General features: G+C 37.7%; 1 protein-coding gene across 5 annotated transcripts in view; it reads left to right on the top strand.

The window, feature by feature from the left end:
* The window catches only part of PPP2R2C (protein phosphatase 2 regulatory subunit Bgamma), a 194571-nt gene that overhangs the window by 92466 nt on the left and 88308 nt on the right, over positions 1-13797 (top strand). The window contains exon 1 of one of the 5 annotated variants that reach the window (XM_033059426.1): positions 6634-6697. The exons of the other annotated variants lie outside the window; for them this stretch is intronic. Coding sequence (XP_032915317.1) covers positions 6649-6697 — 49 coding nt within the window. The 5' untranslated portion in view covers positions 6634-6648. Of the gene's footprint in view, positions 1-6633; positions 6698-13797 lie in introns of those variants that run through there. 5 annotated transcript variants of the gene reach the window in all.

Genomic DNA, 13797 nt, shown 5'->3' with positions numbered 1-13797 from the left:
GCAATAGGAATGTGGGTTTCAAAATGAAATACAGCTTTTCTTCTTTGGAAACAGACAGTCCTATGAGAAATAGAAAAAATCCTGCTTTTTATTAGCTTTGTCTGTAATGTGAAACCTTTTTTTTTAAACTGAAGACTATATTTAGATTGAACTGAAAATTCACCTTATCAAGGAAATGTATTCTGGGGGTGTTTTTATTGTTTTCTTTGTGGGTTGTCATATTAGGTTGTGCTTTTAAGGTGTGCTTTGTGTTGGTAACAGTGGTAGAGTTAATCTGTATGCAGAAATCAGCTTGTGTAAATGTCAAATTCACTCTTTCATGAATCTTTGCTGCAATACACAGATTCCTACTGACTACATAGTAAATCTCAAGTTGGAGAAATCAGCTTCTTAGACACATCTTTGAAGAAAATATTTCTGATATAATATCCTGCCCTCTGGTATTGAATTAGTAGTATGTAGTATTAGTAATAGTATTAGTAATTAGTAGTAGTAGTATTAGTAATATGTAGTTTGTTCCCAAATCACTATCAACATCATCAATTGGCATTTAAAAATACTAGCTTGGTCTGTACTCTACATGTGTTTCTGCACGTGTCATAGCTACAGTTTCTGCTATTAGCAGAGGAGTCAAATTGCAAGATTATTTTTCTAAGATAACAGAGAATATTGTGTTTGCTTGATGGGAGTTGTTTTGCAGTGCACAGCTCACACTGTACCTTAGGGCACTGGCCCACATGGGAGTAGTGTGGCAAAGGTTTTGTGGTGCTCAGTTCTGCTAAAACAATGGCTGAATTGCCAACCTTTTTGCACATTGGTGCATGAAATAACTTTCTCATAGTGGTCACAATGTGTATGTAAATAAAAGCAGTTGGAAAGCAAAGTACTCTTTGATGGGAGCAGTAAAGCAGTTTGGTGAGTAAAACAGGTAAGGATTTGAAATAAAAACTCTATTAAGGAAAATGTGTGTGGAAATGAAGTAGCTCAGAAATCACTCCTCTTGCCGATTCAGACGGATATTTTTGAGGAATGAAGTGTAAAGATCATCTGTTGGTAATGATCTCTATCCCCTCCCTGAACTGTATTTTGCAGGATTAGAATACTGAGATCTTCTTTCATGGCTGTTCCCAGCAACCTGCTTAGCACTTGACCATATTTTGCAAAATTTTGAGTGACAGCTTATTTTAATGTATTGGAAAGTGAGGGGTTTGTCAGCTTTTAAAATGCCTGTGTCTAAAACAAACTTCCTTTTGACTTCATTGAGATTTCTATATGGAGATTCCTCAAAAAATGCAGCTTTGTGATGAAATACAGTGAATCAATTCAACTCAGACTTTCTCGGAAAGCCTTGTTAGGAAGAAATTACAATTATCAAGTCTGGTAGTCAGGGAGGCTTGTTGTTATTGCATTACTGCAGGACAACTCAAGCATGGTCATGCCTGACTGAATGCAAGATTTATGCCCATTTCTAAAATGTAGATCTCTTTTTTAAAAAAACACTGAAATATGTATGAGAATTTTTGACTGATTCATTAAGTTTGAATAAATTCCTACAACAAATGAGTGAAATAAAGAGAAAGCAAAAATAACTAGCTTAGCAGGACTCCTTGTGTGAGGTTGGCTGCCTGCTGAGAGACAGGACTACTAAAGAGAGGTCACTGATAATTCATTGTAGATCCATTTGATGGTAAGCTTTGAGAAACATAACCTTTCCAGAAGCAGATATGGCACCACCCTCCAAGATTTATGGGCAGGAGTTAACTGCACATGAGCAATGTCTGCATAGTGGCAACCTGGAAGTTTGGGCTTATGTAGAAATCAGTTGTGAAAAACTCTGAAAAGGTGCACCCACAACATGTATTTGAGACTACTGGGGTCTTTGAGTTGGCAGAGAAGTCACTGGGGTGACTTGGGCACCCAAAAATGATCAGAGGGCTGGAGCACCTCTTCTGTGAGGAGAGGCTGAGAAAATTGAGGCTGTGTGCCTGGAAAAACGAAGGCTCTGGGGTGACCTCGTTGTGTCCTTCCAGTGCTTGAAGGAGGCTGCAAAGGAGCTGGAGAGCCCTTCTAGCAAGGCTATACATTGACAGGACAAGGCCTCAAAATGAAAGAGGGAAGGTTTAGCTTGAAAATTAGGAAGAAATTATTCTCTGTGAGTCATAATTAACTAAATAGCCAACTAAAACAGGTTACCCCTAGACGTTGTGGTTGCCTCATGCCTTGGAAGCATTCAAAGACAGGGATAGGGCCCTGAACAACCTGGTCTAGTAGAAGCTATCCCTGGCCATGGCAAGTAGCTGGAACTAGATGATCTTCAAGGTCCCTTCCAAGCAATACCATTCAAAGATTTTGCGATTTTGTGACTTGAGTCTTCCCTTTGCATTTTAATTCTGGTATGTTTGTTATCTCAGCACTTGATTTGAAATGTAGAAAACTGTGGTCTTTCTGACTTTAATTGGAGAATTAAACTTGTCAAGTTCCCTGAAGGTTTAACTCTGATTTTTGTAACACAATTTGTGCTTCTTCATATTTTGTTATCAAACTGTACATGTACTCCAGTGGTAGTATTACGTTACATTAGTGGGGATTAATGCTGCAAAATCCAATATCTGCAGCCGGAGGGCAAACCACATCATTTCAAAAAGATCAAGGGACTGCAGTCGTTTACATTTGATTGGGCTTTCTTGGATGCATATGCAATTTCTCTGCACCCCACTGTACAGCACTTGGAGCCAGGCTCTGGTCTGAAGAAGGCAACTAATTACAGTAATTATCTATTGCTCTTTCTTCTGCACATCTGCTTGGCAGCATAACTCCTTGGCTTGGGTTAAGACAGCATTGAGGCTTTTTTAACCACTCTGAGAGAAAAATATAAGTCATGCAAGTAGTTAAGCATTCCTGATTTCATCTTTCCACCACCCACTGCCTTGCTCTGGTATGAATGGTTCTGTGAAGAACACTGAGGTAGAAATTGTGAACAACTGGTCTTGCTGAGATCCTTCCTGAACCTCCTTCTGTGTCAAGTTCCCCCAGCACCAGAAATATCTTCCCTAAGACTTCCATAAGACTTATGTAACATGTTCATTGGGTTTTTTCCCTCTCATGATAACATTTTCATCAAGGATCAGATGACAGCACCAAATGGTGGTTGGGTCACGTGTGGTTTTATTCTGTTTTCATGGTGGAAAATGGGACATACTGTATGATCTTAGTAGGGAGAAGGATTTGAATGAACAAGATGATCGAGAATCTTCCAAACAAGGAAACTATATGACCAAAAGAGTCCTCTAATGTAGTTTTAAAATGCTCTGTAATTTAAAACTATCAAGCTTGTTGCTGCATTCTGTTTTAAAACAACTTCACTCATACCTCATTCTTCTGTGCTTTTCTGATTCGCTACTGTGGAATTTTTTCCTTTGTGGAAGGGCTGACTTGAAACATTTCAGGTTTCTCTCTCTCTTGTATAAGGGGTAAGCACACAGCCAAGCATGAAGCAGTTCTTTACTAAAAACTCCACCTCTGTGGTTACTCCATTGCTGTGATTATATTTGAACAGCTCTAGATTTCACCAGTGTTGCATCCTTTTGTTTTCAGTTTTTAATTAAAAGTTTTCATAGCCAAAGAACAGAACAATAGGGGTTTCATGTCTACTAACAGTGCCATCCCCCCACCCCCCCAAAGGTTCAGCTGTGAGTGAAATGCTATTAAAAGCAGTATTGGTGCAGATGCCAAGTGGGAAGAGAGAGCAAGCATGTAATGAAGAACAATTAATTAGTTTCCCAATGAAATGTATATAAAATAATAAATTATTTAAAAACAGGTTTTCTTCTGTTTATCTTCTTTTAGTCTCAGTTTTCTGTAAGAATAATAATAGTAATTTTCTAAGTAGGCAGTGGAGACTTTGATTCCAGTTGCTGTCTTAGCAGTCTTGCACTGAAATGCTTGTATTCTTCAGTGTTGATACTTAATTTTAGTAATCAACCCTTATGTATTGACTGTCTTGAAATTTAGTCCTTTCTACATCTACAGATTGTAATGAAGGCCTGCAGACTTCATTTAGTTAATCAGTATAAGACAAAAAATGGATAAGACACTTGATGGATTTTTCTTAAGGACACACATTTTTGTTTACAGACAAGTGAACACATTAGGTTGTGCAACAGCTGTGTCTAAGTAGATGTAGAAGTAGACATTTATGCTGGGCAAAGATTATTTTTTCTCCACATATGCAGGCATAAGGCCGAGGTGAAAATGTAATGTTTACTTTCTAGGCAGTGCACAATGTCCTTTGGTCAGTTACTTTATACAAACTTGTTTCTGTATTACTGTGTAGGGGGACTGTAGCATTCATCATAAAAACCCAGATTTGAGCAGAATAAGATGACCTTTCCAAAAGCAAATTTGCAAGAAATGTTCTTACATTTGAAGGGCTGTGGGTGACTTTTTAAAATTATGATTAGTCGTTCATCTGATCTATTTGTCTAGAAAAAGAGTACTAAATCCTGTGACACTGGCAGCAGAACTTAGATCGTGGGAGTCCAATATTGCTTGAGGGCATTTGCTTTTATAAGCAGAAACTATGATTCTTAATGTTCATCTTAGTATGCTAAATCAGCATTTGGAGCATATATATTTCAGGTGTAAATACACAGCCAGAGCTTGATACTATTACTGTTGTATTCCATTTATTTATTTGGTAAGTATGTTAATACTTTTAAAATAAGGAGTATGGATTTTTTTTTAACCAAATTTTTGCAACGGATACTTTATCATTAAAAATCAGCATTATGGTGGATCTGTTCTGAGTCTCTGCTCTTTGGCGAACTGCAGTAGCCCACCTTCTGAAAAACACGCAGGTGGTTTTAGAAGAGCACCTGGAATTGCTGATTCAAGTTTAAGAAGAGGCATCAGCAGTGTAAGATGGCTGAACTACACAACTTTCACTCTGGAATTCTGCTCAGTGTTTTACAGTATCATGCATGTTCTGTTACATGGCATACTCCTACACTGGCTCAACCAGCAGAAAATCAACAAAAACATGCAGATGCTGAGAGAGATGCTTGAAGAAGCTGAAGAAGTAGAGTTCATCTGGTGTGAGATTTCTAGGTATGCTCTTCTTTTTATCAACAAAATGACATAGCACTTGAACTATTGATTTTCTTTTGCCTCATGTCTGAATTCAGATTTGTTTATAGTATTTATTGTTTTCTTGTGATAGGAAGTTGAAGAAGGGAATTCATGTTGAATGCAGGGGAATTGATGTGAATACAATTTTTTTCCCTTTTCCATACCTTCAATAAGACACAGTTGCATGGAACAGCTTGAATGCTTTCCTAGTGACACGGAAAAGCAAAAGAGAAGGCCACAGACTTGCAAACAGACATTAGTTGTTATTTACTCATTTGCAAATGGCAAGGAAACAGCTAACACATTGCTCCATGACTAACTCAGTTACTAAAGATACCTGAACAGTTTTATGTATCACATCATTCATATATTTGATCACTGTTCTCTCATTGTGTTTTTTGTTCTTGGCCTGTCTAAATTCATTTGTGGCAGAGACCTCTTTTCAGATGCATTTTGGTTTCTGTTTTCCTTTGTTTTAAATACAATCTTACTGCAAATCTTCGATTTTGAGCTCATTCTTGCTTTGCTGTCTAGATTATGAACATCTAATGCATGATAATTCTCCACTTGCTGCAAAACTAATCTAGTAACTCCATGCTGTTCTGATTGTTTTTGTCTGGTTTTGCCTCTCAAAGGCATTAATGTGAGTGTGTTTCCTGACTCTTTACTACTTATTTTAATTAATTGACAGTTATTTCTCTTTTATTCAGAAAGAGAAGGTGCTGGTAAAAACTAGCTACACAGGACAGTAATAGCAAAACAATCAGCTGTTTAGGCTCAATTTAAAGGAAAGAAATTTTGCTCCCTTAATGTCCTTCTCTTAAATAAAACATGAGATGGGTTTATTCTTTTGTCTACACCCATCTTTACACTTTCCTTCTTTATACTCAGCTGCAAATCAAATCCATTGCTAAACTGAGATGCTCTCTCTCTACCTCTGCTTAAAACAACCCTAGGAGTTGTGAGAAGGTGAGCCCACATGAGCTGTGTGTCTTCAGTCTGTGTAGTTGTTTGCAAAGCGCATATACTTTGGTTTCACAGTACTCTCAGTGTGCCAGAGGAGAGCTAATCATGTGGATATATAATATACTGCTCCTAGTCCTGTCAGGCCATGTAATGAGCAGGAATCTCTGCTGAGACTTTCCACCTTAATGGAGTCCTGCAATTTGGACTGATGTAACCTCTTTATTTTGGGTGGAGGGTTTGAACTGTGAATCACCATTGAATTTACAAGGGAAAAGGAGTTCAGATACCCACTGAAGAGACTGTATTGATATAAGGAGCTGCAATATTGGATGTAGAGCTAACTGACACACAGTCTTGAAAAGCTGAGTGTTTAAGGGAGAAATTTAATGAGATCAAATTAATCTGTTGTATACCAGAGGTGGCTCAATAGCTGTGCTTTTATGTTTTTATTTGAAAGATATCACCTGCTGGCTGCAGAGTGGGTGGATTCAGCTTCCTTCTGGAGCCTGAGCAATATCAGGAAGATATTGCTTTCTACTGCATCCTAAAGACAATATGGAAGCGGAGAGCATCTGTGAGGTTGATTCTGGAGATGGACTGGGAGGTAGGGATACCTGTCACTTATTTTTGTTTTCATCCCAGATGGCTGATTACAGGAATCCTTTATGAAAATGGACCTTGGCATTTACAAAAAGCAAATGTGATAAAGGTGTCTACAGTCCATTGATTGTATTTTGTCACTTTACAAACAGTGAATAAAAACTTTTCAAAACAGCTGTCTCTTAGAGGAAGTGGTACATATAGACAGTCCATGCTGTGAGTGTTGTTCTTGAGTCTGAGGTGTCCCAGAGATAACACAAACCCTAAATACTGACAATAAAATAAAGCCTTTTTTCTTTCTTTGCTTCTCCTTTTTCTTTGTCTCTCACACTAACTGTATTGTGCACACTTTTTAATTTGTACTTTTTAACTGGACTACAGAAAACTGAATGAAGTGATATTGACTTTGTCTTCTATACTAGTGGCCCATGTGTAGATGTAGACTTTTCACTGATCTAAAATAAAGAGTCTTTTTCCTTATTTAGCTACAAATTTGACAGGTGTCCTTTGGCAAATTAACTCACTTCATTGCTGTGGTTTATAATTTTCATAGCAGAGTGGAAAACTTCTCAGAGAGAGCAATATTGCATATTTCTGCAGGGCTGCTGATTTTGTGAATAATGCAGGAGATCTTTGACAAGGTGTTTGGATAGACTTGTCTGTTTTAAATTCCTGGTTTAACACAGCTGCTTCTGAGGCTAACCAAGCAAACATCTTTAGTTTGCGAAACACCTTGAACTGCCTAGGTCAACTCACTGTTGAACTCAGAAATCTAAATATTGCAGGCAAGAATGAGACTCTGCATTAAAAGGTTGTGGTAATATAGGACTCAGCATGCTGCATATCTCTTTAATGGTTTAGATGTTTTTCTGTAGCTGAATTGTAATAACGGAGATTATTTTGTGTATGAATGTACTGTGCTTTTGCTAAGAAGCCTTCTTTTGTGTTTAATGGTTCTGCAATTTTTTGTGGCCCCTTGAAGTATCAGCAGTTTAGTAGGAGAAGCAGTTTCCACAGAGTTGCCACTGAGTTTCCTTCACCTGAATGAGTTGTTTCCAGACACCCATCAGTTGGGCTGACATGCAGATATGTATTCTTAAACCTTTTTTTTTTTAATAAAGAAACTAGTGGTTAAAGTTAGTTTTAAAATTTCTGATAATCCTATTAAATAATTATTTTGTCATAATAATAATTGTGTAATTATAAATTGTAATAAGGACAATGGAAGTATTTAGGCTCAGATGATGCCTTTCTGCCAGGCAAATGAAGGGTAACAGAATCTTGGCATTGTCTTCGACATTCTGAGCCATTTGTATTGCTCTCGCCAAAGTTTTGGAAACATCTGTTTCCAAACTATTGTTCTGATGGTTACTCTTGAGCACTAGTTTAAGCCTTATCATTGTGTATTTCAGTCACCAGATCTCTGCTGCATCTTTTTCACAGATTTCATGCCAATCTGAGCATGGAGGAATTGTTTCAGAGCTGAGGTCACTGACAGTTTTGTGTTCCAGTCCTCCTTGGGTTTGACGTTTTTTTGTTATAATAAGTTACTGCCCTTGATCCACATTTTTCTAACTTATATAGGCAAGAGTATCTACATTTAAGTATGCAGAATGAATAACCATTTTTCTGGCTTGTCCTCTGCATTCTGGATTCTGACTTAAGATTTTAAACTCTTGAGAGAAAATTTACAGTTTCAGAGAACAGAATAGATTGTCATTGACATATGTTGAATAGAATATTGGCATGAGAACAAAATCTGATCTTGCATGTGGTAGGGCCGTGCTTCCAGGAGCATGGCAGTATTTTCTGAGTCCATTTATGTATAGTTCTCTATTGGAAACTGTGCTTGCATAAGTAATAGTAACCACAGGGTACCATTTCATATTTTTTCAGAAAGCAGGTGATGTGAATTCCTGGGTAGCAGTTCAAGTGAAAAAAAAAATCCTTTCTTCATCCCTTGTAAACAAAATAAAGGTAAATGAAAACAAGCTAACCATAAAATCCTGTCCCAAAAATATGAAAAATGCGTAAGAGTGATCACTCTGTGGTAATCAACCCATCAGGCATTCTTGATGAGCAAGGGAAGTACTGGGAACTTGCATGTTTTAAAATCAAGGGCAACTAAAAGTTTGAATGTAGCTTTGCTAAGTTTCTGGACTTTCTTTGTCCTGATTTTACTTATTTCTATTTTTGGCATCTGTTTGTGGAGCCAAATTAGCAATTTTTCACTGTTTTGTGGAATGTGAAGTAAATGAAAGGGTGACTTTGAAATAAAGTAAGTATCTTTTGGAAGATAAAAGGCATGCATACTTTTGGAGAGAGTGTTTAACAAAGCCTGTATTCATCCCATATATATATATATATATTATAAATGCAGACATATCTTGAGATATGTACAGATCTGTGGTTCAAATTAGGCTGATTTCACATCTGAGTTATGATACATCATAGGCTGAGACAAAACAGAAACGTTCCTATTTTCAACATGTATAGAACATGTCAAACAATTTACTGGTATCATGGAATCCCATCCCAAAACCAAAGTATATTTTGTTAATCTGAAGTCTGTAATCTCTGATGTAGGAGTTTCTTGGGAACATGAAGTTCCTGTAAGACTGAATGAGTTTGGGGGTCAAAAGAGCTTAATTATTTTTTGGCCATTTTCAGATACAGAAAACATATTACCAAGTATAATACCCCATAGTTTGTTATCTCCTTGATAGAAAACAAGGCCACTATTGTCAGGAACTCAAATTAAGGCTCTTCCCATCATTTTAATAGCAAAAAAATACATGGATTTTCATAGGTGTGTGTGTACAGTGTAACACTCCATAATGGCAGTAAAAGCTCAGAAATTATGATTGTAGAGCAAGTAAATAAATTTGATACTGTGGAGTTATGGATTTAACACTGGTTTGATTTAAAAATTAACCCTAATATTAAAGCAGTACTGTGGGTATTGTATTTTTTCTTCACTTGATAATACTTCATAGGAGGTTTTGAATACCTCCTAAATGATGCACAAAGAGGAACAGAGCTGACATTTCCACTGTCCTGTAAAGCCAAGCTCTGTGAGCATCCAATGCAGGCAAATGGAGTCTCCTGAGTAAAGCTACCCTAAAAATGGCTTCAGGAGAGACAGAGCTGTGATTCTTCACTGTGCAATGCAGTAAATACCTATTACAGCTAACCTAGGACAGATGGGTACCTCTGCGTCAAAGACTTCACAGCTTAAGTTGCTGAGGAGAAGTTTATTCTTTTCCCCAAATGCAAGAGCTCTGTAGTGGATTGACCTCAGCTTGCTGCCAGGTGCCCAGCAAGCTGCTCTCTCACTCCCCCTCTGCAGCAAAGGAAAAAAAGTGAGATGGAAGCATAAGGAGAGGACATCCCTCACCAATTACTGTCACAGGCAAAATATGCTTGACTAGAGAAAGATTAATTTATAACTAATTAAGGATATAGAAAGTTAGTGATTAAAAAAAAAATCTAATCTAAAACCACCTTCCCCTCATCCCTCTCTTTTCCCAGACTCTACTTCCCTCTTTCCTTTCTAACTTTCCTTCCACCTTCTGCCACTCCTGAACAGAGCAGGGGAAATGGGGAATGAGTTACTCTCAGTCCGTAACTTTTCATCTCTGCTGCTCCTTCTCCTTATGCTCTTCCCATGCTCCTCCATGAGGTCCCACTCAAGGAATACAGTCCCTCATGAACTTTTCCAACACAGGTCCTTCTCCACTGCATCATTAGGAATCCTTTCCATGGGGTACAGTCCATCAGGAATGTGCTGCTCCTACAAGCTGCAGCTCTTGCCTGAAATTCTGCTCCTGTGTGAGCTTCCTGCATGGGCCATGGCTCCTGCCAGGAGCCTGCTCCAGCCTGGGCTATCCATGGGCTGAGTTTCCTTCAGGGCACCTCCTCCTGCTCTGGTGTTCTCCATGTGCTGCAGGATGGGTATTTGCTCCACTGTGGCCTTCCATCAGCTGCAGGAGGACAACCTGCATTGTCACAGCCTTCTCTATTGACTGCAATGGAATTTCTGCTCTGGAATTTCAGCAGAAACTTTTTTGCTTCTTTCTTCAGTGACCTTGGGATCTGCAGGGCTGGTTCTCTCATGTTTTCTCATTTCTGTCTCACAGCTGCCAAATAGGTTTGTTACCCTTTCCTAAATATGTTATCACAGAGGTGCCACTAGTGTCACCTGTAGACTCAGCTTGGGACAGTGGGTCTGCCCAACACAGGGCAGCTTCTGGTCTCCCCACAGAACCCACCCCCTGCCAAAACCCTCCCCTGAAGTAATTCCACAGCAATATGCTGCTTCAAATTTATTCCTTGTGGATTTGATGCCCTTCTGAGAGGGTATTGACACTGACTTCTTTGGTATCTTCCTAAAAGTGATCACTAAATCACTAAAATTATCATATTTAGAGTTATTTCTTTAGAAATTTTTAAACCCTTTAGTTATGGAGTGATATGACTATTAATTAAAACTGAATATCAAGCTCTATTATTGTTCGGCTTCTATTACTGGATTTTTCAACGTTTAATCCTATTTGTTTTGGCAAAGATTCTGTCACATATTGGTATATATGTAGAATCAATACAATGGCACACATTTTCATTTGCTGTTTGAACTGTATTTTAGTAAGAACCTGAAGATTTGCTGCTGCACAAAAGATATTACAGGGAAGAGACTGGGGAGGGGTCAAGTAATTTCTGTGTTTCTATAGGGTTGTTTATACTGTGTGAGATCTGATTTTGGCCTGTTTTTTTCACTTGTAGCTCTCGTTCAAATAAAAAATCCTTCCTGCATGTTAGCAAGGCTGCAAACCAGTTGCTATGGTATTCAGTGTTCTTTTTTTATTTTTAACCAATCAGCTGGGTTTTGTAATGATTCAGCCCAGAATAAGAAATTGGTCACATAGGCTAGAGCTGTATCAAAAAAGCAGGTATTTTTGGCTTGAAGAATCTGGAGAGGCTAGGAGAATAGCAGAATTTTAGTTTCAAGAAAATATCCCAATCTATGTTTATGGTATATATTGCAATGTGTAAGTAAATGCTAGTAATTGTGGTAAAAGGCACTTGTTCTGTCCAAGGACGATGGTAAAAATTGAATGATTGAACAAATTTCTCTATATTGTTTTATTACCCAAAAGCATCAGCAGTTCATTGCTCACAAACTATTAGTTTTTAAAATTCTATATCCATGTTTGATTGTTTTTCATGGTGTTACTAAATGGTAGTATGTTTCTGACCGGACATTATTTGCTTATAGGGAATTACCAGACTTCTACTTTTCTACTCAATTGTAGTGTTACTGTTTGGCTAATCAGAAAATTCTGGACAACTGCTAGATAATCTATAAGGATTTTAAAGTTCTAGTGATGCTGGCTGACATGTAGCTGGCAATGCTACAAGAGTAAAAGGAAGACAAGCTAGAGAGAGATATTCGGATAATTGAACTATTGAGAAAAGAAAGGTGGACTTTGTCTGGTCTTCTGAAGATTTTAAACATCTTGGCTTGAGGGCAAGGTCTCCTACCCACCCAGGCTGCTATAATATCAGCAGGACAAACAAAAGACAGAACTTGTTTAGTACAAAGCAACTTACTGCTGAACTCATGCTTATATAAAAAAATAAACTTTTAGATTTCAGTTTAGAAATGACATTTTTAAAAGACCATGCTACATACTAAAAGTCCATGAAGATGTAGACAGTATATCTGATGAGTGTGTGGAAACACATAATTGAACATGGAAATAACTTGACAGAGAAGGGATTTCTTCTAGGAATGTTTTTTTTCTTTTCTTGTGTTCTCTGTACAATAGAGGGCACAGTCCCTTCCTTGTGGATAGCAGGATATTCTGAAGAAGCCTTTGCCTTTTCCTCCCAGAAGTGTCATGAGATCTTTTGTTTGCTCTCCCAGAGCCTTACATGCTACCCCTTCATTTCTGTATGCAGGTAAAAATGTCCCACTGTGGAGTAAAATGCTGGCAGTGAATAATGATATCTCTGCTCTTGCTGTGAACAAAACCACCTCCTAGTTATCAGGGGTTTGACTAAGAATAACTAAGTGATGAAATTGAATCTTGGAGACGGTTTAAATGATGCTGGTAGAGACCATGAACTTGCAGGTACCTGTAATAGCTCAGTTTCAGTGTTTGAATTCCTCACTGTCGCTGGACACCCAAGTAAACTCATTGTGCAGCCACTAGAATAGTAAAGCAGAATGGTAAAGCCATAATGATGCTCAGGAAACACAGATTTCTTCTAAGCATGATGTACATGACTTTGCAAGAGATCAAGATGAAGATTTGCATCAACTCGAGAAACAATGAAAAATCCAACTCCCAAGATAGTACCAAAACCTCCAAAACAAAACCAAAACAAACTAAAAACCAGCAGAGCTTAAGCCAGTTGTGTCATGGCACACTAAAAGGAAGAGTAAAACTCTTCTTTGCTTATAAGCCAGAGTAAGTATTAATTCATTGCACTGGGATTCCTCTATCCTCGTAAGTAGAACATGGATTGTTCCCCATTCACTGTGTAGCTAAACAGGCTAAAGTCTTTTTAGGTCTATTATTAATTTTTCTTTATGTCAAATCTATGCTTTAAAAAATATTCATGGGACAATCTCCTAATGTTTTTGAATGAAACAAAAACCCTAGGAAAGTCTGGGTGGATCAGCAAATATATTTTGACTTTATGGGTTTGGATGGTCAAATTTAATGTATACAGTGTTTCACATTTGTTTGTTGCCCTTGAATATATGAATACATAAAAACCACATATCCAGGTGATGGTTTTTAAGCATGTCTTCTTTTTACAAATGTGGTTTTAGTGATGGAGTTCAGTGATACTTTATCTTCTGATATTTTCAGTAGAGATTTTTATTGTTATATCAGCTTTTTATTATTGATCAGTGTTTTTTAACTTACTTTAAGGAACTATATGCTAAGTTGCAAGACATATGGAAATGACCAGCAGACATTATGGCATGATAGCTCTGGAGTATGGCAGACACTTTTGCATTCTAACAAACATGGGACATTTTATATTGATTTTTTGGCTATAAATAAATTTGTAGATACAGGAGGGAGAGCA

This window comes from Catharus ustulatus, chromosome 5 (assembly GCF_009819885.2).
Source record: "Catharus ustulatus isolate bCatUst1 chromosome 5, bCatUst1.pri.v2, whole genome shotgun sequence".
NCBI classification, from domain to species: Eukaryota; Metazoa; Chordata; class Aves; order Passeriformes; family Turdidae; genus Catharus; species Catharus ustulatus.
Note: the sequence above shows the minus strand (reverse complement) of the source record. Positions and strands in the feature narration are given on the sequence as shown.